This window comes from Cetorhinus maximus, chromosome 17 (genome assembly GCF_964194155.1).
Source record: "Cetorhinus maximus chromosome 17, sCetMax3.hap1.1, whole genome shotgun sequence".
In the NCBI taxonomy this organism is placed as follows: domain Eukaryota; kingdom Metazoa; phylum Chordata; class Chondrichthyes; order Lamniformes; family Cetorhinidae; genus Cetorhinus; species Cetorhinus maximus.
Window position 1 is genome coordinate 69993705 of NC_135895.1, and position 26996 is coordinate 70020700.

At 39.5% G+C, this 26996-nt stretch overlaps 2 protein-coding genes across 7 annotated transcripts in view; one reads left to right on the forward strand and one right to left on the reverse strand.

Annotated features, from left to right (window-relative positions):
- The window catches only part of swt1 (SWT1 RNA endoribonuclease homolog), a 163303-nt gene extending 150813 nt beyond the window's left edge, over positions 1-12490 (reverse strand). For both annotated transcript variants that reach the window (XM_078561406.1, XM_078561405.1), the window contains exon 1: positions 12351-12490. The gene's annotated coding sequence lies outside the window, so the exon portion shown is untranslated. The remainder of the gene's footprint in view (positions 1-12350) is intronic.
- A 93-nt stretch (positions 12491-12583) lies between these two features.
- trmt1l (tRNA methyltransferase 1-like) overlaps positions 12584-26996 on the forward strand; it is a 70952-nt gene continuing 56539 nt past the window's right edge. For 2 of the 5 annotated variants that reach the window (XM_078561408.1, XM_078561412.1), the window contains exons 1-4: positions 12595-12676; positions 16571-16735; positions 17228-17290; positions 20605-20718. In XM_078561408.1, coding sequence (XP_078417534.1) covers positions 12616-12676; positions 16571-16735; positions 17228-17290; positions 20605-20718 — 403 coding nt within the window. In that variant the 5' untranslated portion in view covers positions 12595-12615. Of the gene's footprint in view, positions 12677-16570; positions 16736-17227; positions 17291-18819; positions 18879-20604; positions 20719-26996 lie in introns of those variants that run through there. The other 3 variants (XM_078561410.1, XM_078561413.1, XM_078561411.1) reach the window with 3 other exon arrangements.

Genomic DNA, 26996 nt, shown 5'->3' on the forward strand with positions numbered 1-26996 from the left:
TCAGGTTGGCACAGGTGGCCCAGGAAGAAGGCAGCCCACAGGGTTAAACCTGCTACACATTGGGTGCAGGCTTCTCCTGCCACCCGTTAAATCAGAGCAATGGCGGCATGAAGCTTAGTTGAGCATTAATTGCCCTACTCAGGGGCCTCAATTGGGCCACAGATGGGCAACCCACCTGACACCTTCCCCATTGCCCAAAAAATCGTAGTAGGTGCAGGCAAGCCATGGTCACACAGCACCTTAATGTGCGGGTCCACCCACATGTTTTCCCACCCACGGGTGGCCCATAAATTTCAGCCCTAGATGTCTAAAGGCATTGCTGAGTTAATTGAAGTATGCAGTTTTATGCTACATAGTATACAATATTCAGTATTAATGAAATCATTAATTAACAATGATTCTTCACTGAAATGTTATAATTAAAATATTTATAGAAATTTTAGTGATATTTTATGTTCAAATTCTATGATTAAGCAAATATTTTACACTATCTTTAAATCAATGGGCTCTGGTTGTTATTAAAGGTAGGCGTTAAAGCCCACAATACCAAAGTAGATGGTACAGAGAATGCTCCCTATAGCAGGAAGGCAAAAGGTATGTTGCAGTGACTGTGCATCGCAATAATGGGAAGTGGGGAGAGGAACAGAAGTAGGCCATTTAACCCCTAAATTCAGTTCAGCTATTCAATGAGATCATGGTTGATGTGTGTTCTATATCCATAACCTATCATTGTCTCATATTGTTCAATACCTTTGGTTAACACAAATCTATCAATATCAGATTTAAAATTAGCAATTGACTAGCATCAATAGCCATTTGTGGAACACGAGATAGGAGAAGTAGACCATACAGTCTGTCGAACCAGTTCCGCCATTCACTAAGATCATGCCTGATCTTGGGCTTAAACATGTCCTTGATTCCCCGAGACCCCAAAAATCCGTCTATGCCTTAAATATAAGCAAAATACTGTGAATACTGGAGATCTGAAATAACAAAGAGTGTTGGAAAAACCCAGCAGGTCTGACAGCATCTGTGGAGAGAGAAACAGAGTTCATGTTTCGAGTCCAATATGGCTCTTCTTCAGCACCTCACACAGTTTTGCCTCCCCGTGTCTAGTTCCGAAGAAGTCATATTGGACTCAAAACGCTAACTCTGTTTCTCTCTCCACAGATGTTGCCAGACCTGCTAAGTCTTTCCAGCACTTTTTGTTTTTATTTCAGCCTTAAATATATTCAATAATGATGCACCCACAAGCCTTGGGGTAGAAAAATCCAAAGATTCACAACCCTTTGAGTGTAGAAACTTCTCATCCCAGTCCAAAATGATGGTCACCTTATCCTGAGACTTGTACCCTCATGTTTTAGATTCCCCAGCTGGGGAAACAGCCTCTCAGCATTTACCCTGTCAAGCCTCTTCAGAATCTTGTATGTTTCAATGAGATCACCTCGGATTCTTCTTAACTCGAGAATATAGGCTCAATTTTCTCAGCCTCTCATCATGAGACAACCCTCTCATCCCAGAGACCAATCAAGTGAACCTCTGCTGTACTGCCTCCAATGCAAGTGTATCCTTCTTTAAATATAGAGACCAAAACTGCACAGTATTCCAGGTGTGGTCTCAAAGCCCTGTACAACTGTAGCAAGATTTCTTTATTCCTGTACTCCAATCCCCTTGCAATAAAGGCCAACATGCCATTTGCCTTCCTAATTGTTTTCTGTACCTGCATGCTAACCTTCTGTGTTCTTTGTAAGAGCACACCCAAGTCTCTCTGAACATCAACATTTACAAGTTTCATGCCTTTTAAAAAATATTCTGCTTTCCTATTCTTATGGCCAAAGTGAATAATCTCACATTATACTCCATCTGCCATCCTGTTGCCCACTGACTTAACCTGCCTATATCTCTTTGCAGTCTCATCGCAGCTTACGTTTCCACCCAGTTTTCCAAATTGAAAATGGTCCATTTATATCTACTATTTGCTTCCTATCCATTAACCAATCCTCTATCCATGCTAATACATTGACCTCAACTCTATGAGCCTTTATCTTGTATGGCACCTTTTGTGTAGCACCTTATTGAATGCTTTTAGAAATCTAGATACACTGTTTCCCCTTTATCTATCCTCCTAGTTACACCCTCAAAAAAACTCCAATAAATTTGTTAAACACAATTTGCCTTTCGTAAAATCATGTTGATTTGGTCTGATCATACTATGATTTTCCAAGTGCATTGTTAAGACTTCCTCAATAATAGATTCAAGCACTTTCTTGATGACTGGTGTCAGGCCAATTGGCCTGTATTTCCATCTTCTCTCCCCTCATTGGAGCAGCTGTTACATCTGTTAACTTCCAATTTGCTGAGGCCATTCCAGAATCTAGGAAGTTTTGGAAAATACTAGCCAGTGCATCCACTATCACTGCACCTGTCTCTTTTAGAACTCTAAGATGGAGGCCATCAGGTGCTGGAGATTTGTCAAATTTTAGTCCCTTAAATTTCTCCAATATCTTTTCTCTGCTTATAATTACTTTAATTTCCTCACTCTTTTTAGCATTTAGGCTACCTTCTTTTTGTAGTATGTAACTTGTAGCTTCTACTGTGAAGATGGACACAAATTTTTTATGTCTTTGCCATTTCCTCATTCCCCGTAATTTTTCTGCTCTCTACTTCTAAGGGACCAATGTTTACTTTAGCTACTCTCTTCCTTTATACATACTTGCAAAAGCTCTTACAATCTGAGTTTATATTCCTGAGTATACGCTCGTATTCTTTTTTTCTCCTTATTATCAACTGTTTGGCAGCCCTTTGCTGGTTTCTAAAACACTCCGAAAGCAAGTAATTAACAAGGCAAATGGAACTTTGGCCTGTATTGCTAGGGGGTTGGAGTTTAAAAATAGGAAAGTCTTATTACAACTGTATAGGGTGTTGGTGAGGCCACACCTGGAGTACTGTGTACAGTTATGGTCCCCATATTTAAGAAAGGATATACTGGCATTGGAGGCAGTTGAAAACAGATTCACTAGGCTGATTCCTGGGATGAAAGGGTTGGCTTATCAAGAACGGCTAAACAGGGAGTTAGGCTTTTATTCATTAGAGTTTAGTAGAATGAGGGATGATCTTATTGAAATGTACAAGATTGAGGAGGCTTGACAGGGTAAGATGTTGAGAACAAAAGCAGAATTACCTGGAAAAACTCAGCAGGTCTGGCAGCATCGGCGGAGAAGAAATCAGTCAACGTTTCGAGCCTTCATTAATAGTCGGAACTACCGCCGATGCTGCCAGACCTGCTGAGTTTTTCCAGGTAATTCTGTTTTTGTTTTGGATTTCCAGCATCCGCAGTAGCTTTTAGCTTTTTGTTTTTATCTAAGATGTTGAGAAGATGTTTCACTAGTGGGGGAATCTCAAACTAGAGGACACAGTTACAGAATAAGGGGACACTCATTTAAAACTGAGATGCGAAGGAATTTCTTCTCTCAGAGGGTAGTGAATGTCTGGAATTCTCTACCCCAGAGAGTTGTGGAGGCTATATCACTGAAAGTAATTAAAGAGGTAGATAGATTTTTGGAATATTGGGGAGTGGAGGGCTATGAGGGGCTGGCACGAAAGAGGAGTTGAGGAAGATCAGCCATGATCTTATTGAATGGTGAAGTAGGCTTGAGGGACCAAATGGCCTACTCCTGCTCCTATTTCTTATGTTCTTATTCTCAGATTTGCTATGATTCTTTGCAACATAAAAACCACTTCTTTTAATCCAATACTATCCTTAACTTCATGGGTAAGCCACAGATGGATCTTTCTTGTTGAGTTTTTGTTTTTCAATGGAATGTATTGTTGTTGAACATTTTAATTATTTCCTTAAATGTTTTCCACTGTTTATTTACCACCATACCTTTTAGTCCATTTACCCAATCAACCTTAGCGAGTTTCCCCTTCACAACTATATTAATTGGCTTTGTTTAAGATTCTTGTTTGTAATTGGAGTATGTCACTTTCAAACCTAACATGGAATTCAATTGTATTATGATCACTATGATCTTTTACCATGAGCTAACTCATTGATTCTCCCTCATTACACAATACTAGATCTAAAATAGCTTTATCCCTAGTTGGCTCCACAATGTATTGCTCCAAGAAACTGTCACGAAAGCATTCTACAAACTCATATTCTAGACCACCCTTGCCAATTTGATTGGTATAGTCTATATCAAGATTAAACCGCCCCCCCCCCAACAATTATTACATTGCCTTTGTTACATGCTCCAATAATTTCTTGTTTAATCCTCTGTCCAACAATGTACCAATTGTTCAGAAAAAGATCCAAACTTATACCTTTCGCATTTAAAACTGTTTCCTAACTTCACTCCTGTAAGAATTGACTCCATTTTTTAAAGACTATGCCCCTTAGTCCGATACTTCACAACCAATGGAAATAGTTTCTCTCTAACTGCCAATCAGTTCTCCTTAATATACTGAACACTTCAGTCAAGTCACCTGTAACCTTGCAAATTTCAGGGAGTACAAGCCCAGTTTGTATAATCTCTCCACATAGCTTAACCTTTGGAATCCAGGTATCAGGCTGGTAAATCTATGCCGTACTGCCACCAAGGCCAATATATCCTCCTTAAGGCATGCTGTCTAAAACTGCTTACAGTACTCGAGGTGTGTTCGAACCAGGGCTTTATACGCCAGTAGCATTGTTAATGGTATGTTAATTAGATTGTTAAGATACAAAGGTGAAGGGCATTGTTTAATTAAGTAAGCCCCCTTTCAAGGGCTATCAATTTGTTTAATTGGCTTATTTGATTAACCAGTCTATTTTATTTCATGGGTACTCCAAAGAGTATCAAGGGACTGCTGGGGGACTGATTTAGTTAGTACAGACCGCATATATGTAATGCTGCATTCTGTAAATGAATCACATATCAAGAAAAGGATGTGTGTCCAGCTTCATACTTCACCATCTGACATAGGATCCAATTTAACATGGTAGCAGAGGATGGTTGCCTAATAGTGAAGAAGAATGGAAAGTAAGAAATTATTTTTCCCAGACAGAAGATTATAATCTGAGTTACTTTTATGAAGAATGGCTGAAATCAAGTGTAAATTATCAGAATATGATTTCCCACTGATATTCTCGGAGTCTGAACCTTATGATCAATGGAAAAATGAACTAGATATGCGGACACAGGTTAACTCCTTACCCAAGGGAAAACAACATATGGTCTTGGCACTGTCACAATCTTACAGAAGCAAGATCAGATGCAAAGTAATTTGTGAGCTAGAGGCCCATCCGTTGAATACTGAGGAAGGAAGCTTCTATTAAGCTTTAGGAGTAAACCAGACAAGAAACATGATTTACAAGTCATGGTTAGGCTTTGATAGAGTTAGAAAGACAGACAGTTATTCCATAGAGGAATACATCACAGACTTTAATGAACTATATAAAAGACTGCAGAAATTCAATCTTAAAATTCCTTGTTCAGTGTTTGCTTTCAAATTGTTGGATTGCACACGTGAATAGGCTTCTAGTCTGAACTGGAGTTTGAGTCTCAAAGAGACACATTTTTGGATCAGATGTCTGTTGCTTTAATAAAATTCCTGGGAAAGTTGTCATTCTAGCAGCCCTCACACTCAGGGGAAGTTCTACGGTGTCACAGAAAATGGAGGACTCAATGATCATGGCCTTTTAAAATTGTTCAGATATGGAGCCCAAGTGTCAATACAACAGAAGAATTACAGACAAAAGAAGTGAGGATGAAGGGATTTTTGAAAGATCTGGCAGCAACAGGATTGGAGCAATGACTGAACCCCAGGAATTCCTGAGAAACTGTTAATGGGTCTTTTGGATGTGACTTGAAATATCATTATGGTAAATTGTCTAAAATGGAACAACAAGTGATGCACGACACAAAATTCAGAAGTTGGAGAGAATGATATTGATCAGCCTGAGAAAGTTGTACAAGTCACAAGAAGCTTCAGTCCAGTAATGTGTAGTCACAGGTTCATTTAATTGTGCCGTGTTGGACTGTGATTCCACATCTTCAGTATGTGGAACGGCTTGGTTAAAATGTTATTTAGATTTTACTCAGTAGTAAAGGATCAAAATAAGGAATATGAGAGTTCTACTTAGTTTGGGAATGTCAACACATTGTGCTCACTGAAAAGAGTGGTGATTCCATGCTTAATAACTGGTGTATACCACTTTAGTATAGATATGTTATTTAGTGAAAAACCCCAGCTGTTGAGCAAGCCTTCCATGAAAAAGGCATAAATGAAACATGATAAAGCAATTGTCTTTTGGCAAATTGCAAATTTACTGACTTACAATCAAGACATTACTGTATCCCTTTAACAAAACCTAACATCCCTAATCAGAATGTTAAAGAAGTGTTGATGGCACCAGGAGATATGAGTTATGAGAAAAAAGGCAAGTTGTCTTCAAGTTTCATCACCAATTTGTCCATCTCTCTTGGCACAGATTAAAAATTCTACTAAAGGATGCAGGGGTGGATGATGATGAGTACACAAGGCTTACTGAAGAGATTACTGAAAAATGTGATGTGTTCAAAAAGTATCAGAGGACAACCTCTGCCTATTGCAAGTAACTCATTAGCATGAGGCTTTACGAAGTAGCTCTTGACCTATATTGATTATCTAATGTTAAACTCCAATGTGGGACAATAACAGGAACATTTTCATTTTGCATTTTATAGACATGGCAACCAGGTGCAGTCTTTCTACAGAAATACACTGTAGTTATGAACAATGCAACTGAAAGTCCTTTTCAGTAATGGACACTGTGAAAGAAATAATATGGCAATCAATGAAATGCTCCATAATATCTTAGCTGACCAACCAAATTGCAAGCCTCTTTATGAAGCATGTTGATGATTTTCTATTGGGTGTTTTCTACAGAGTTCGAGCAAATTGTTACAGATAAGATCAAAGGGGAATTTAAGATTGGAAGTCTGGCTTCCAAGGCCTTTAGATAGCAGCATATAGGCTTGGATGTTAGGATTAAAAATAGTTAAGAGTCAACAAGGGATTGAGTGAATAATTAAAGATAAATTTGTTAAGCACATCACTGGGTGCATATAAAGGTGAAACAGATAGTGATCTGGGAATGGAGTTTTATAGCAGTGGGAATAAAGTTCCATCTGGAAGAAGTCAAGACTTGGTTTCTTTCTTTATTACCAACCAGCCATTGGAGTTTAACATTAGGCAATCAATATAGGTCAAGAGTAATCTTGAATTTACAATCACATCTCAAAAGTGTTAATTGTATCCCAATAAATCAGGCAGTCATCGTCAAAAGATGATCCTGCATCCAAAGAAGAAACTGAGCAGCTAAGAAGCTTGGCTGATCAGTTAAATTGGTTATGCACTCCAAGTCTCAATGCCAGTTATGATGCATTGGAACTTAGTACCATGATGACATGCTACAATTGAGAATGTTTTGAGGGCAAGTAAAACATTAAACAAATTAAACTTGTAGAAACATATACTCAGTTTCTAGACCCAAAAGACATGAAATTAGTAAATTTTACTAATAATTCCCATGGAATCATAGAATGATTAAAACACAAGGCAGTAATTTGGCCCTTCATGTCTATGCTGGCCCTCTGAAAGAGCAAGTCACCAAATGCCACTCTCTGCCTTTGTAGTCCTGCAATTTTTACCTTTTCAGATAATGATGCAATTCCCTTTTGAAAACCTCAACTGACCGTGCCCTCACCGCACTCCCAAAATTAACAATGTGAAGAGTTAGTGCCACTGTTAGTGGTCAAGAAAATGAAATACTGCATAGAAAAATATGACGATGGGTTCACTATGTTTGGAATGCAAAATTCAGCAACCTTGAGGACGGTATAAGAAAGAACTGAAGGTAAACTGATCTTAAACCTTCTGCAATGGTTGCAATCACACTAGAGGCAGTAATGAGAGTTTGGGGTAGATTTTTTTTTGAATAGCACTTTGCATATTTTAATGGCCATGGCAGATGGAATGCAGGTTGTTTATACCCTCAGTTTCCTGGCTTAAACATGAAGTAGACTGGTGCACAGCTGAGTTTATAATATTCTTGGTGGGTGAAAATGAAAAAAGTGTTCTTTGGGCTGGGAAGCCAGGGAAATAAAATGGCTAGTAAAAAATACCCTAACTGGTTTAAGCAAATATGGTAGTTTACTTATCAAACATTGAGGAAAATTTTATACAAGGGGCATTCGGGGAAAGGTTTGCCAATTAATTGCTCTGTGGTTAACAGTTCTCTATGGGATAATGTACATTTGACAAAGTGTGACTGATAAACGTTTGAGGATTGACCTTGTCAGTATAAAAGAGATGTTAGAGAGAAGAAACCTGAGAAAATGGGTGGATACATGTCACCAATTATCGGGCTGCTTTACAAAAAGGAATGCTTGCTCAAAGAAATTGGTGGAGGTCCTAGAAAAGGGATGTCTTGTCTTATGGTGGGTTATAAAATATGGAAAATAAACTTTGATTTTCTTTGTAATTGTTTGAGTGTTATAAACATACGAACAAGGAGCAGGAGGAGTAGGCCTGCAGCACCATTTAATAAGATCATGGCTGATCTGATAGCAACCTCAAATCTGCATCCCGCCTACTGCCGATAACCTACCACCCCTTTCTTTACCAAGAATCTATCCACCTCTGCCTTAAAAATATTCAAAGACTCTTCCTCAAAAGGTGGTGGGAGTAGAGTTCCAAAGACTCTCAGCCGACTGAGAAAAAATTTCACCTAATTTCCATTTTAAAAGGGCGACCCCTTATTTTTAAAAAGTGACCCCTAGTTCTAGATTCTCCCACAAGAGGAAACATCCTCTCCACATCCACCCTGTCAAGTCCCCTCAGGATCCTATGTTTCAATCAAGTCACCTCTTAGTCTTCGAAACTCCAGCAGGCATGAGCCTAGTCTGTCCAACCTTTCCTCATAAGACAACCCGCCCATTCCAGGTATTACTCTGGTAAACCTTCTCTGAACTGCTTCCAATGTATTTACATCCTTTCTTAAATAAGGTGACCAATACTGTACACACCACTCCAGATGTGGTCTCACAAGTGCTCTGTATAACTGAAGCATAGCCTCCCTAACTTTGCATTCAATTCCCCTCGCAATAAATGATAACATTCTAGTAGCTTTCCTAATTACTTGCCATACCTGCATACTAGCCTTTTGCGATTCATGCACCAAGACACCAGGTCCCTCTGCACCTCAGAGCTCTGCAATCTCTCCATTTCGATAATATGCTTTTTTTTATTCTTCCTGCCAAAATGGACAATTTCACATTCTCCCACATTATACTCCATTTGCCAGATCTTTGCCCACTCACTTAACCTATATTTTTCTGTAGCCTCCTTATGTCCTCTTCACAACTTACTTTCCTACCTATCTTTGTGTCATCAGCAGATTTGGCAACCATCCCATCCATCCTTTCATCCAAGTCATTTATATAAATTGTAAACAGTTGAGGTCCCAGCACTGATCCCTGTGGCACACCACTCTTCACATCTTGCCAACTTGAAAAAGACCCATTTATGCCTACTCCCTGCTTCCTGTTAGCCAGCCAATCTTCTATCCATGTCAGTATGTTACTCCCTATATCATCAGCTTTTATTTTCTGCAATTACCTTTCATGTGGCACTTTATCAAATGCCTTCTGGGAATCTAAGTACAGTACATCCACTGGTTCTCCTTTATCCACAGCACATTACTTCCTCAAAGAACTCCAATATGTTGGTTAATCATGATTTCCCTCTCACAAAACCATGTTGACTCTGCCTCATTAGCTTCTTTAATATTAGCTTCTAATATTTTCCCTATGACAGATGTTAAGCTAACTGGCCTGTAGTTTCCCACTTTGTCACCCTCCCTTTTTGAATAATGGAGTTACATTTGCTATCTTCCAATCTAATAGAATATTTCCCGAAAGAAAGGGAAATGCGTAATGGTATGTTAATTGTATTGTTAAGATACACGGGTGAATGGCATTGTCTAATTAAGCACTTAGAGCACTAAAAAGAGATGCTTGGGGACACTGGAACGGTAGGTAGAAGCCAGAAATATGTAATGCTGCATTCTGTAAATAAACTTAATAGCAAGAAAAGGATTTGCATCTAGTTTCATACTTCACCATCTGGCTTGGGATCCAATGAACAACAAATACTATTCCAGGGTCCAGACTGTACAAAATCCAATACAGATTTTAAAAAGCAACATGAATAATGCGAACACAAGTTACAAGCTTTGACCTAAGAACCAGAGGCTGTTTCCATGGAGACTGATGCTACAACCATTTACTCCAAAAATTGTGCATGTTGCTGGCTGAAACAATGCGATTGAGTGCCCTGTTGAGAGTTTAAAGAACAAGGGACGCTAACCATGTCTTAAAGCTATGTGAACATGTTGGGTTTTTAAAAGATTGCGAAGTACAACTGTGTGTTTGTAATGAAGCTTGTTTTTTGTAAATACGATGCTTTATTGTCACTTGTGTAATAAGTAATACCCTATTTAAAGCATGTTTGGATGTTATAAACTTGTTGTATTTTGAACACTGTAGTAAAGAAAACTTTGCCACAGTAAAGCTTCTTTTTTTCTAAGGGCCGGAAAGAGTGACAGCCTTTGCCCCGGAAGCAATAACAGTAAGGAAAATTTGTAATTACATTAAAATGTTTCATAATTTAGAATTGTTTTTGAAAATGTTTGAAAAGGATTTAGGAGTATCAATTATAAAGTATCACCATGGAGGTTGTAACAATAGGATTAGCAAGGCCCCATGAGATGGTAAAGTCAAGGGGTAGCCATGAATATGGGTTGAGGAGTTAACATGGAGGAAGAGATTTAGGGTGGATAAGGACATAGTGAACTTGAGCAGAGAGAATGAGTTGACTTGGAGGTTGAAATAGCTGAGGATGAGAAGTCGTTTGGTGCAAACACTGAGGGGAGGAAAGTAGTGGCGATATCGCTGATGAAATTTTTTATTGTACTTTGGAGGGAGTAGAAAACGATGATTTTCAAAGACAGCAAAATGAGATATATAAAATTTGAACACTGGAAACAGGTCAGGCAGCATCTGCCAAGAGAAAACTAGTGAGCACGATTCACTAACGACTTAGACACTGGACTAGAAAGCCACATATCCAATTTGCAAATTACACAAATAGGCAATATAGTAAGCAGTGTATATGGAAGCATCATATACCAAAGATATTAATAGATCAAGTGAATTGGCAAATAGATTTCAACATAGGCAACTGTGAAGTCATCTACTTTAAGTCTAAAAAGGATAGAACACTGTACTCTTTAAAATGGTGAAAAGCTAGAAACAGTGGAGGTCCAAAGAGACTTGGGGGTCCAAGTGCAAGATCATTAAAATGTCATGAACAAGTACAGAAAATAATCAAAAAGGCTAATGGCATGCTGGCCTTTATATGTACAGGACTAGAATACAAGGGGATAGAAGTCATGTTACATACAAAGCCCTGATTAGACCAAACCTGGAGCAAACCAATGGTTCATAAACCATTCTGGGCATCAAACCTTAGCAAGGATATATTGAAGACAGCATATTGTAAATTTATCAGAACGATACCTATTATGAAGTTCTATTAAAAGAAAAGATAACACAAACTAGGGTTATATATGGAGTTTAGAAAGTTAACAGGTGATTTGAACAGTTTCAACATATTCCACTGATTGGGGAGTCTAGGACTAGAAGGCATAATCTAAAAATTAGAGCCAGGCTTTTCAGGAGTGAAATTAGGAAACACTTCTGCACATAAAGGGTGGTACAAGTCTGGAACTCTTTCCCCTCGAACAGCAACAGATGTTCAATCAATTGTTAATTTAAAATTAGGTATGAATAGATTTTTGTTTACCAAAGTTATTAAGGGATTATGGAGTAGAGGCAAGTAGATGAGTTAGGGTTGCCTCATTGAATGGCAGCAGAGGCTCGAGGGACTAAGTGGCCTTCTCCTGGCCCTGTGAGTGGACGTTTCAGCTGTGGAGTCTTCCACAGCATATGTGTACTCTCCACCAATGCCTGATACGAGTGTCGGCTCGCGTTTTCTGTTTTAAATCAATTGCAAGTAGTTTGAAGTATCTTACAAGGGATACATTAGGCACCTTAGGGGTTGACATTTCACAGGGTGTCAAGCTTAACAACCACTACATTGGGAAACTTGACCTGTCCGACTCCGCAGTGGGGTTATGCACATACCAAGTGGTGTCTGTCGGCACCTGATGTAACCCAGAACCTTAGGCCTCTTCCAAATCAACAACACAATGACATTAACTACAGCTCTGCTGGGAAATAATCACCAAGATTTATACTCACTACAAATATATCAAACTGGGCGCACACACTTGAACTTCTCAATGTGACGATGCGAGGTCGTTTTGCTTAAAAGAAAACTCCGGGGTTCTCAGGTGGTTGACTATGCCAGACGTGAGGCATACTGGGAGTTGGAGTCCCGCAAGATACTTTCCGGCCAACGGACCCGACCGAACTACAATTCCCACGATGCATTGCATGAGATCCGCATGCGCATTTCTAACCTCCTAATTCCCTCTCCAGTTTTTTGAACGACACTGTTGGTAATATGGCGGAGCAGCAAGTAGGAGACCTGCACCAGGAGGACACTGTCTCAAGTAGGGATATAAGTGAGAGGGTTGGGCTTCATTTACTTAATTTTATACCTGGCTCTCATGTCATGTTTTGAAATAGAAAGAAACTGCGAATTTTATTTCACAATGTCTGTATTTTCAGAAAACTCTGATGGAGTTCGTTTGATGGCCTGACCGCAGAGCTCCGTCTGAGGGCCTGATCCTGGTGACGGAGCCGAGAGGCAGGTGTGGAGGTAGCTTTCCATCAAAGGGGAAAGTTCATGGACAGGCAGTTCAGCAAGGAAGAATATAACATAGGCGTAGTATAAATTAGTCAATGCCTTTCGAAACTAATATATTAAATTCATATATTTTAATGTTCAAATTTTAGACTTTTACAAGATGTCTAAAATTTTAATGCAGTTGATCTTCTATTGCTCACTGGCATCACATTTTGGAGCATTTTGCTTATCCAACTCCTTGGGGATGAAGCTGGATTTTGCCTGGTCGTGAAACAGATGAAATTATTTTTGCCACCTCTTATACGCCCGACTAGTTCTGTTGAAGTTGATCGAACTGGACACGGGTCGGGTGTGGAATTGTGACTGATGGGATACCTTTTTTATAGCCTAACTCTTAATTTCACCTGTCCTCATCCACTTTTTCTCTCCGTTTCTTTCTCACTTCGGTTTATTTCCTTTTGTATGTCTACCCTCTGTATTGTATATCCATATACTTTTCAAACTTTTGCTTGCATTTTGTATGTCTCTCCAGGCAACATTTTTTTCAGTATCCCTCTTATTTTTGGAGTATTGCACTCCTTTCGCTTTCATAGAGATTTGAAAATAGATTTCCAAATGTCTGGCCTTCAAAATTATCACACACTATCAGAATATGACAGAGAGGGGAGGGACTGAATTTGAACTTTGAATAAGTAGGGGTAATGTGTTAGGATGGCACAGAGCAGATAAGTGGATTTTAGTAACAATGCTTATTCTATATTTGTGTTAGGAGAGAGTGACCTATGTGTAACTGGTCCCATATTTATACTTGAGTAGTGCAACTTGTCTTGGTCTAAACAAACTGAGAGTTTGTTTTCAGTATTCTATAAACATGCAGGCTGGCTGCAACTGGCTACTTCACACACACGTTACATAGGCTTCACTTTCCTCTGTTAAAACAGGCCACTAATCCAGGATTATCTTGGAGATCAAGGATAGCCACTGGCTTTTCTTCACGCCCACCACCCTCAACCAAACATGTCCTTAAACCTGTCTTCCCCACCCCATCCACCTTTACTTCCACCCACGATTTTGGGGAGCTCATGGATTACTTATCAGCAAGGTTGGGGTCTCTGTGAACATTCACCCCATTCTGCAAAGTACCCACCCTTAACCTCCCTGTCCTTGGAAACTAGCATCCATATCTAAACTTCCTCACCTCTCAAATCCTAAAATGTTGTTTCGCCTAAACTTCCTCACCTCTCAAATCCTAAAATGTTGTTTCGCCTCCCAAATTTGTGCCCATCTTTCCCACAATTCCATACAATAATGCCGCAGGCCTTAATCAAAGCCACAAATTATATCCCCTATGACTGTAACCACGATGAACTTTCTCTCCTCGGCCTCTCTGCAACCTTTGACACAGTCGACCACAAAGTCTTCCGGTATTTCTCCTTAATGTCTGGTGCAGCGGGGCTACCTTTGCTTGGTTCCATTCTTAGCTATCCTATTATCGTCAAAGCATCTTCAGCAATGGCCTCTGTTTTCTCACCCCTGGAATGTCCCAAATATCGAACCTGGGCCTCACTTCCTCATCTGCATGCTGCGCCTTTGCAACTTTGACCAAAGACTTGGAAAAAGCTTTGAAATGTATGTTGATAACACTTTCTCTTCCTCTCTCACAATCTTTTCACTACATTTTTGTCAGTCTGGATAAACTGTAACTTCCTCCTGGTAAACATTGAGTATACTAAAGCCATTGTTTGTTTGATCCCCACTACAAACTCCTACCACAGATTCCATCCCCTTTGCACCACTACCCTCAGGCTGAACTAGACTGTATGCAACCTGGGCGTCCTCTGCAGCCTCAAATTGAGCTTCCAACTCCATACCCCCATCAGCACAAAGACATCTGCTTTTACCACCACGGTATCACTCATGTTTTATCCTTGCCACTGCCCATCTGCTGCTGAAACTCATTCATGCCTTTATCATCTCTGGATTCAACTATTGCAATACTCTCCCTCCCAATCTCCCATTTTAAACCATCAGTAAACTTTAGTTCACGTGTAAAAAAAAAATGCTGCCTGCACCATATCTTGCTCGTCCATTATTTCCTGTCCTTGCGAACCTACTTTGACTTCCAGGTCCCACGTATCCAATTTTAAATGTTCATCCTTGTGTTTAAATTGATTTATGGTCTCACATGTCCCTATCTATCTATTAACTCCAGCATCGCCCCCTCCACCATACTAATCCTGCCTTGTACTTTCTCGCCTCCCTTTGCTCGCTAATAGCATTGTACCTTCAGCCTCCTAAGAACCGTTGTCTAGAATTCCACCCTGAAACCTTCTGCCTCTTCTCCCTTATGATTGTACTTAAAAGACAGATGAGATAGTTGTGTGGGGAGGTAGAAACATACACATTTTATGTTCACCTTTGTCAATGACAATGCAACATGAGATCAATTATTAATATCAGTAGATTATTCTAATCATGGATTGCTTAGAAACAACCTGCTGTAACATAAAAATCCGAAGTTATGAATTATTTTACTAATGACCATTCAATCAATTCTATATATTATCTAAATGCCAATGCAGCCTTCTGAAAATTCAAAGTTGGTTTCTGGACTAAAAGATTTTAAATTATCCAATAATTTAAATTCATTAGCGTGGAGGACACTGCAAAGTAGGAATTTAGTGCCTAAAAATTCAGTAATTTAAATGAAGGGAAATAAACTGGAAATAAATGATTCTGATATGATAAATGCACATCATTTAGAAGAGTGGAGCAGAATCCATTGACTGGAAACAGGTAGAGGCTTGGAGCGGTGGCGGGGGGAAGAAGAGATCTGTGGTTTAATATTCCTAAGGGGATAAGAAGATGTCTAGGGAGGTGGGAAGTCACTATTACTTGAGAGCACTTGGGAAAAGGATTCCCTCTCTTGGTGCATTACTTTGTAACTAAGAGAGGAAATAAGAGGTTGATGTCCATTGCACCAGTCAGGCCCCAGCTGGGCAGGCTGAGCTGTGATGTATCAGGGGAAGATACGCCCAAGCTTGGATATGTGCACGAACCTCATGGGGGAGTCAGATTGTGTGAAGGAATAGTGATTAGAGTAGGACATGTATAAGTTTGTGACTTTAAAATGCACAAAAACACATTCAACAATATAATTCCAAAATAAAACTGAAAATGCTCAGCAGCTCTGTCGGCTTCTGTGGAGAGAGGAGATGCTGCCAGGCCTGAGTATTCCCAGTATTTTCTGTTTTTATTTCGGATTTCCAGCATCCACAGTATTCTGTTTGTCAATATAATTCCAAACTTGTGTTGGATCCAGAGGGTTTTGAACGATAGAAAACTTTAATGTTACTGGACTGGTAGCATAGGTCTGTGGTCATTGTGATGGTGAGTGCAGTAATGAGTTAAGAATAGCAGTTATAAAGTATTTCATTCAATGTATTAGCTTGTGTAAATTTTCATTTTATTTCTTGTTATTAGCTCACCAAATAAATCTAATGACAACACTAATGTTTCTATTATAATACTGCATCAGAGGCACAATATATTAACCCACTATCCTCTTTCAGAAGCTGGTGTGCTTTGGATTTCTAGCATTTTCTGTTTGTTTCTTTCTGGGGAGAGGAAAGTAATTCTTTAACCACCATTAGGATAATTAGATTTTTTTGAAAAAACAGTTTCAGAAATGAATTTTTTTATATTTCAGCTTTCAATTTTGAGAATGACCATGTTGAGGATGTCGGCAGTGTCACTATTGACTTGCACTCCGGTGCTGATTCAGCTCAAAATTTTAGTACAACAACGTCCACTGATGTAAATCTTGAAACCTTTTCTGAACCAGTGGATCCAATTTCAACAACTGGAACAGCAGGTTTGTTTAGAAAAGATTTTTACATCCACCTTGTTTAAAATATTTTTAAGGCAGAGGTAGATAGATTCTTGTTAAGGGAATTAAAGGTTATCGAGGATAGATGGGAATGTGGAACTCAACACAAACAGATCAGCCATGATCTCATTGAATGAGTTGCTGAATGGCCTACTTCTGCTCCTATTTCATATGTTTGTAAAAAGTCAACTTAAGAGACGGCTTGGCTCAATCCTTTCCCCTTTTGTTCCCCTTCTTCTCTGTGTCACCCCTTATTCCCCTTCCCACCTTTCTTTCTTTGTCTTCCCCACTGCCCTGGAAGCAATGGAGAAAAAACACTTGTCTCTAACAAAGTAGTGCCTACATACAGACATGTTAGAGAACTAATTACATGCAGTGACTATTTTTACCATATAATTTAAAACGGATATGATGTGCATGAGAAATAAGTATTTTTAATTGGTTACAGTGCACTGAAATACTATATTTTTCCACCAGAGAGACACATCTCAATTCAACAGAATCTGACAGACTTGAAGAATCTTATAGATATTGAAGGAGGTGAGTGTTTGTCCAAACATTCAAGAGTTGCATAGAAACAGTTTATCTTTAGCACTCTCAATACAGTACAGAGCAAAGTTTTTCTGCTTTGCTGAGAGTAAATGAAGTGTCTGATTTATAAGCCCCAATTGAAATTATTTTCCTGATTATTTGCAAAAAAATAGAAACCTAAAAGCAGTGCACCCTTTAAAAGTATATCACAGTGTGCCATTTGAAGCAAAGTACTTTAGAACTCCATTACTCGGAGAGATGATGGGATGTATTATGAAAAGTTCTTTAAGTTTAGGTTTTGTCTGAGCATATATGCCTGCTCACTTGTTGGTGCTGATTTTTTAATCTTTCCTCTTTGCTGTGTACTTCGGTATCCAAACTAAGAATAGGCGAACAGAAACCCATTCCTTACTATTAGGGCTGTGTTACAGCTGGTTCTTTCACGTGCTTAATCTACAAGAATTTGATTTGCTTTTGTCCTAGACTTTATTACTTAATGAGATTAGTAGCTCGCTCATGCTGGTTCAGAAGGAAAGTCTACGTCCTTTTTTGTGGTACATATTGCAGTAGCCACCAAAACACTGTTATGAAGCTGGTTGATTCTGTATTTTTATTTACTATGTTAACTAAGATCACCATTATGCATTTGGCATAAGATCAAGCTAAGTGCATTATTAGGATGAGATGTTCAGTTTCTTTCCAACTAAAAAGCATACTTGTATTGAAACTAATTATTACTAATGTTATCAACTTGAAAAAGTCTGCTATGTATGTGTACTCATCATTAAATAAGCAGCTGATTTTTTGGTAGCTTCTTACTACTTTTAAGAAGTTTGTGTTAACTACAGAAACGATTGAAGAAAAGATTTCTAATTGGATTCTGTACAAATAAGCTTCTGTTCAAAGTGGGGCTGATCTGCAAAACAAGTGAGAAGCAAACATTTTATTGCAAAGCATCAACTTTACAGGGGTCTCAATGACCAAAAACAGTTGTCTGCTTCCTATTTCATTAACCTGAGATCATCAAAATGATCAGCAAAAAGTATGAGGGAAAATAATTTTTAAAATTCAGCTGTTCACCAAATAATTTTTAAAATTCAGCTGTTCACCAAATCTATTATGCAATCATACGAACATAGGAATTAGGAGCAGGAGTAGGCTATTTGGCCCTTCAAGCCTGCTCTGCCAGTTGATAAGTTCATGGCTGATCTGATTGTGGCCTCTATTTTTTTGTCTACCCCCTATACCCTTTGAATCTGTTGTCAGTCAAGAATCTATCTAACTCAGCCTTAAAAATATTCAGTGACCCAGCCTCCTCCATTCTCTGGGGAAGAGAATTCACAGATTAATGACCCTCTGCGAGGAAAAAAAATTCTTCTGATCTCCATCTTAAATGGTAGACCCCTTATTTTTAAACTGTCCCCTAGTTCTAGTTTCTCCCACAAGGGGAATCATCCTTTCAGCATCCACCCTGTTATGCTCCTTGGGATCTTACATATTACAGTAAAATCACCTCTCATTCTTCTAATCTCCACTAGATTCAGGCCCAACCTGCCTAACCTTTCCTCAGAGGACAACCCCTTCATCCCAGGAATCAGTCGAGTGAACCTGCTCTGCACTGCAATTATGTTCTTTCTTAAATATGGAGACCAAACTGTACACAGTGCTCTCAATGTGAACTCAACAATGTCGTCTACAACTGTAGCAAAACTTCCCTATTTCTATATTCCATTCCCCTTGCAATGAATTACGACATTCCATTTGGCTTCCTAATCATTCACTGGACCTGCATACTAACTTTTTGTGATTCATGCACCAGGATACCCAGATCCCTCAGTTCCACAGTGTTCTGCAATCTCTTTCCATTTAAATAATTTCTACTCTTTATTCTTCCTGTCAAAGTGGACAAGTTTGCATCTCCTCACATTATACCCATGGACTGCAGCAGTTCAAGAAGGCAGCTCATCATCACCTTCTCCAGGGCAATTAGGGATAGGCAATAAATATTGGCCAAGCCAGCGATGCCCACGTTCCTTAAATGAATAAAAAAACTCCCAATTACCAAATTTTTGCCCAGTCACTTAACCTATCTATATCCCTTTGCAGACTCCTTCACACCTTTGTGCCATCACAAATTTAGCAACCATACATTCGGTCCCCTCATCCAAGTCATTGATATGGATTATAAATAGTTGAGACCCCAGCACTGATCCGTGTGGCACTTCAGTCATGCCAACCTTGAAAATGACTCGTTTATGCCCACTCTCTGTTTCCTGTTAGCTAACCAATCCTCTATCCATGCTAACATGTTATCCCCTACACCATAAATCTTATTTTGTGTCGTAACCTTTGATGTGGCACGTTGTCAAAGGCCTTTTGGAAATCCAAGTACACCACACCTACAGACTCCCCTTTATCCACGTTGCATGTTACTTCCTCAAGGAACTCTTGAAAAATTAGTCAAACACAATTTCCCTTTCACAAAAGCATTAAGATTTTCTAAGTTCCCTGCTATAACCTCCTTAATAATAGATTCCAGCATTTTCTCTGTGACAGATGTTAGGCTAACTGGCCCGCAGTTTCCTGTTTTCTGTCTCCTTCCTTTCCTGATTAGAGGAATTGCTTTCGCTATTTTCCAATCTGATGGAACCTTTCCAGAATCTAAGGAATTTTGGAAAATTGAAACCAACACATCTATCACTTTAACATTCTTCCAAGATGGCTGAAATCTCTTTTAAGAAAGATAATTGGTAGCATCACTTTATTGTCAGTATAGCAGATTGGACAGCAAGCAGCTTAGAGGTAAAATGCTATTATGTTAGATTCAGTTGAGTTTTACTTTTTAAAGGGACATTATAGCAACTGAAAAGCATTTTGCCAAACTTGCATTGTAACATCACAAATGATAATCATGATGCAATAAGCTCCTTTATATCTCCCATGGCACTTGCATAAAAAACTGGAATTGATCAGTGAACATATATCACTACAAAATTCATGCTGGAGTTGCTGTAATGTAGAACTTCCCCAGTAGCCAAGTGTTTTCAGGTAAACTTAGTCTACAAAAATGCCTCTTTAATATATGATGGGATTCTGGTGTTTGCTGTGTGAATGCAAGTGTATGGAAAATTATTTTTTGCTCAAGCGCTATTGTGGTGACTACTGCCAACCTGGATGAAATCAGTAGTGCAGGAATTTGGCCTTAAAATCAAAATTCATCAAAAATCAATGCAGTCTACATTTCACAATTGTGTTTTTTCCCATAATTTTACTTTTGATTCTCTGAGTAACTGCTACTGACAATGTGTTATATGTTTCCTCAGCTGGTAAAAAAACCTGTCCTTTGTGTCCTGAAGAAAAGTTCAAACCCAACTATAGCCACAAGCTGCGAAGGCATTTGCAACATCTGCATTGGAAAGTGTCTATAGAATTTGAAGGTAAATGTTTTTTTGTACCTATGTCACAGCAGACAAGAAATATTTATATATCATGTATTGGGTTGAATAGAGAAGGAGTGTATACTTCAAAAAGATGCAAATTGCAAAACAGCCATTGGCATATTTAGGTTCTATGGTAATACAGCTGAGGTTGCCTAATGTCGGACCAGTTAGAAGATTTCTTTTAATTACGCGGGGAGGGGGAGCACCCCACGGGCCGGGGCTGGGGTATAGCTGCATGCCAAGTACCAGGAGCCTATGAATCTTTTGGTAATCGGTGGTAAAGTGATCTGTTCCTCTGCTCGCTGAAGCTGTTGAGGGAAAAAACTTCACGGAATCATAGAGTTGTTAAGGCACAGAAGAAGGCCATTCAGCTTGTCGTGCAAATGAACATACAAATTAGGAGCAGGAGCAGGCCATTTGACCCCATTGAGCCTGCTCTGCCAGTTGATAAGACCATGGCTGATCTGATTGTGACCTCAACTCTACATTCCTGTATGCCTCCTATATCCTTTGACTCCCTTGTCAACTAAGAATTTATCTAGCTCACCCTTAAAATTATTCAATGACTTGTCTTCACTGCTCTCCGGGGAAGAGAATTCTACAGTCCAACAACCTTCTGAGAATAAACTTCTCCTCATCTCCTTCTTAAATCAGAAACCGCTTATTTTTCAACTATATCCCCTAGTTCTAGTCTCTCCCATAAGAGGAAACGTCCTCTCAGCATCCACCTTGTCAAATCCCCTCAAAATCTTATATGTTTCAGTAAGATCACCCCTCATTCTTCCAATCTCTAATGGGCATAAGCCCAACCTGTCCAGCCATTCCTCATAATATAAACCCTTCAATCCAGGAATTACTCGAGTGAACCTCCTCTGAGCAACTTCTAATGCAATTTTATCTTTCTTAAATATGGAGACAAAAACTCTACACTGTACTCCAGATGCAGTCTCACCAATACCCTGTACAGCTGTAGCATAACTTTCCTACTTTTGTATTCCATTTCCCTTGCAATAAACGACAAAATTCCATTTGGCTTCCCAATAATTTGCTGTACTAACGTTTTTGTGATTCGTATATCAGGTCATCCACATCCCATTGTACCACAGAGTTCTGCAATCTCTCTCCATTTAAATAATATGTTGCTTTCCTATACTTCCTGCCAAAATAGGCAAGTTCACATCGTCCAACATTGTACACCATCTGCCAAATTTTTGCCCACTCACTTGACCTATCCATACCCCTTTGCAGACTCCTTGTGTCCTCTTCACAATTTACTCTCTTACATATCTTTAGGTCATCAAATTTAGCAACCATACATTGTGTCCTCTCATCCAAGTCATTAATATAGATCATAAATAGTTGAGGCCCTAGCACTAATCCACTAGTTATAGGTTGCCAACCTGAAAATGACCCATTTACTGTTTCCTGTTAGCTAACCAATTCTCTATCCTTGCTCATTTGTTACCCCTACACCGTGAGCTCTTGTTTTGTGTAGTACCCATTGATGTGGTGCCTTATTGAATGCCTTTTGGAAACCCAAGGATCTACAGATTCCCCTTTATCCACATTGCATGTTACTTCTTCAAAGAACTCTAATAAATTAGTTAAACATGATTTCCCTTTCAGAAAACCATGCTACACTGCCTGATTGCATTAAGATTTTCTAAGTGCCCTGCTATAACCCCCTTAATGATGGGCAAAATGCGCTAGAATCTATGACAGATGTTAGGCTAACTGGCCTGTAGTTCCCTGCTTTCTGTCTCCCTCCTCTCTCGAATAAAGGAGTTACATTCGCTGTTTTCCAATCTGATGGGTCCTTTCCAGAATATAGGTAATTTTGGAAAATTACAACCAAGGCATCCACTATCTCAGCAGCCACATCTTTGAAGACCCTAGGATGTTGGCCATCAGATCCTGGGGACTTGTCAGCCTTGACTTCTAATGTTTTTCTCAGTACCCTTTTCCTGGTGATTGTAATTGTTTCAAGTTCCTCCCTCCCTTTCACCTCCAGATTCACAAATATTTCTGGGATGTTATTTGTGTTTCTACATTGAAGACAGATGCAAAATATCTGTTCAACGCTTCCGTCATTTCCTTATTTTGCTTTATTATGTGCCTCTCCAGAGATGCACTGGCTCTCCGGAGGGGAAATTTACCTAGCACCATTCCCCCACCTTTCCCCATAGCCCTGCACATTCTTCCTTTTCAGATAACAACCCTCATCAATTCCTCAATTGGAACTAACTCCACCACATTCTCAGGCAGCGCATTTCAGATCTTAACCACTCTCTGCATGAAAATGTTTTTCCTTGTGTCACCATTGTTTCTTTTGCCATTTACCTTAAATCTGTGCCCTCTTGTTCTTGATCCTTTCACTAATGGGAACAGTTTCTCTACCTTCTCTATCCAGACCCCTCATGATTTTGAATACCTCTATCAAATCTCCTCTCCACCTTCTATTCTACAAGGAAAACAGTCCCAAATTCTCCAATCTATCTACATAACTGAAGTTCTTCATTCCTGGACCATTCTCGTAAATTTTTTCTGCACTCTTTCTAGTGGCTTCACATCTTTCCTAAAGTGTGGCAACCAGAACTGGATGCAATACCCCAGTTGCAGCTGAACCAGTGTTTTATACAAATTTAACATAACTTCCTTGCTTTTATACTCTATGCCCATATTAATAAAGCCTGGGATGCTGTTTGCTTTACTAACTTCTCTCTCAACCTATCCTACCACCTTCAATGATTTATGTACGTATACATCCAGGTCCCTCTGCTCCTTTAGAATTTTTCCCTTTTGTTTTATATCGTCTCTTTGTGTTCTTCCCACCAAAATGAATCACTTCACACTTCTCTGCATTGAATTTTATCTGCCACTTGACTGCCCATTCCACCAACCTAGCTATGTCTTTTTGAAGTTCTACACTCTCCTCTTCACAGCTTACAATGCTTCCGAGTTTTGTGTCATCAAATTAAGTTTTCTCCCATTTACCAAGGTATAGGTCATTAATATTTTTCAGGACGATTGAGTGTCCCAACACCAACCTCTGGGAAACTCCATTACAAACCTTCCTTCAGCCTGACAAACATTAATTAACCGCTACTCTTGTTTCTGTCTCTCAGCCAATTTCATAACCGTGTTGCTACTGTCCCTTTTATTCCATGAGCTATAACTTTGCCCACAGGCCCAATGTGTAGCACTTTTAAATGCCTTTTGGAAGTCCATGCATATCACATCAACAGTATTAACCTCATCAACCTTCTCCTACCTCATCAAAAAACTCCAAGATAGTTAAACATGATTTTCCCTTAACAAATCCATGCTGGCTTTCTTTAATTAATGCGCATTTGTCCAAGTGACGATTAATTTTGCCCTGAATCATCGTTTTAAATGCTTCCTCACCATCGAGGCTAAACTGACTGGCCTGTAGTTGCTGGCCTTATCTTTACACCCTTTTCTGAACAAGGGTGTAACATTTGCAATTGTCCAGTCTTTTGGGACCACCCCCGAGTCTAAGGAAGACTGAGAAATTCTGGCCAGTGCTTCTGCAATTTCCATTCTCACTTCTCTCAGTGTCCTTGGATACATTCCATCTAGTCTTACTGCCTTATCAACTTTAACTTGATAAGTTGGCATTGGGAGGGACTCAAAAGCAAGATTCTATGGGCATAGTGTAGATATGTCCCCGCAAAGCAAAAGGGCAGTACTGCAAAATCCGGAGCCCCCTGGTTATCCAGAAGCATACAGGGTAAGATAAAACAGAAAAAGAAAGCTTAGGACAGTCACAAAAAACGTAATACTGTAAAAAGCCTAGAGGAGTATAGAAAGTACTGGGATGAGGTAAAAAAGGTAATTAGGAAAGTAAAGAGAGGATATCAAAAAGTATTGACAGGTAAAATCAAAGAAAACTCAAAGATGTTTTGCCAGTACATTAAGAACAAGAGAATAACTAAGGAAAGGGCAGGACCGATCAGAGATGTATATGGTAACTTGTGCTCTGATGCTGAAGATGTGGGCAGGGTTCTCAATGAGTACTTTGTCTCTGTCTTCACTAAGGAGAGGGATGAAGCAGACATTCTAATTAAAGAGGAGGAGTGTGAAATATTATATATTAAGCATAGTGAGAGAGGATGTACTGGAGGGACTGACATCCTTAAAGGTGGATAAGTCACCAGGGCTGGATGGATTGTATCCCAGGCTGTTGAATGAAGCCAGGGAGGAAATAGTGGATGCTCTAAGGATCATTTTCCAATCCTCACTATATACAGGCGAGGTACCAGAGGATTGGAGGTCTGCAAGCGCTGTACCATTATTTAAAAAGGATGTGAGGGATAGACCAAATAATTATAGGTCGGCCAGTCTGACTTCTGTGGTGGGCAAATTATTAGAATCAATTCTGAGAGACAGGATAAACTGTCACTTAGAAAGGAACGGATTAATTAGGGATAGTCAGCACAACTTTGTTAGAGTAAGGTTGTGCCTCATTAATTTGATCGAATTTTTTGAGGAAGTAACAAGGAGGATTGACATGGGTAATGTAGTGGATGTCGTCTACATGGATTTTGGTAAGGCATTTGACAAGGCCTCAAATGGCAGGCTGGCCAGAAAAGTAAAAACCCATGGGAGACAGGATTGTGGTAAGTTGGATTCAAAATTGGCTCAGTGACAGGAAACAAAGGGTAATGGTTGATGGATGTTTTTGCGAATGGAAAGCAGTTTCCAGTGATGTTCCACAAGGCTGAGTGTTGGGTCCTTTGCTCCTTGTTGTATATTTTAATGATTTGGACTTAAATGTGGGTGGCATGATTGGGGAATTTGCAGATGACACAAAAATTGGCATGTAGTTGATAGTGAAAAGGATAGCTGTTGTCTCTAGAATGATATCAATGGTTTGGTTGAGTGAATGGAAAAGTGGCAGACAGAATTCAATCCAGAGAAGTGTGATGTAATGCATTTGGGGAAGGCAAACAAAGCTAGGGAATACACAATGGGAGGATATTGGGAGGGGTAGAGGAAGTAAGAAACCTTGGTGTGCTTGTCCACAGGTCCCTGAAGTTGGCAGGACAGGTGGATAAGGTGGTGAAGAAAGCATATGGAATGCTTTCCTTTATTGGACAAGATATAGAATACAAAAGCAATGATATGATGGAACTGTATAAAACACTGGTTAGGCCACAGCTGGAATTCTGTGTACAGTCTGGTCGTCACATTACAAGAAGGACATAATTGCTCTGGAAAGAATACAGAGGAGATTTGCAAGAATCTTGCCAGGGCTTGAAAATTGCAGCTATGAGGAAAGATTGGCTAGGCTGCGGTTGTTTTGCTTGGAACTGAGAAGGCTGAGGGGTGACCTGAGTGAGGTGCACAAGATTTATGAGAGGCCTAGATAGAGTAGATAGGGATGCCCTGTTTCCCCTGGTAGAGAGGTCAGTTACCTCGGGGCACAGATTTAAGGTGATTGTCGAAAGCTTTAAAAGGGACATGAGGAAAAACTTCTTCACCCACAGGCTGGTGTTTGGAAATCACTGCCTGGTTTCATGGTGGAGGCAGAAGCCCTCAACTCATTCGAAAGGCACCTGGATCTGCACCTAAAGTGCTGTAATCTGCAAGGCTACGGACTGGGAAGGTGGGATTAAAATAGGTAGCTACTGTTTTTTAATTTTTTCTTTTTCGTCTGGCGCACACACGATGGGCTGAGTGGCTTCTTTCTGTGCTGCAACTTTTCTATGGTCCTATGGTTTAAGTGCAGACAGACTATCTAATACCTACTCCTTATCAATTTTAAACCCTTCAAGTGTCTGAATTACGTCCTCTTTCACCATCTTCTGCGTAGCATCTTGTTCCTTGGTAAAGACAGATGTATCATTTAATGCCTCAGCCATGCCCCGCCTCCATGTGTAAATCCCCTTTTTGCTCCCTAATTGGCCCAATCCTCCTCTTATCATGCTTTTCCTATTTATATGCCTATAGAACACTTTTGGATTCTCTTTTTGATATTGGCTGCTAGTCTCTTTTCATACTCTCTGTTTTCTTCTCTTATATGCTTTTTAACTTCCCCTCTGAACCTTCTATATTCATATAAGATAAAAGCAAAATACCTTGGATGCTGGAAATCTGAAACAAAAACAAAAATAGCTGGAAAAACTCAGGTCTGGTGGATGAGGATGAAGTTCTGATGAAGAGTCATACGGACTCGAAACGTTAACTCTGTCTTCCTCTCCACAGATGCTGTCAGACCTGCTGAGTTTTTCCAGCTATTTTTGTTTTTGTTT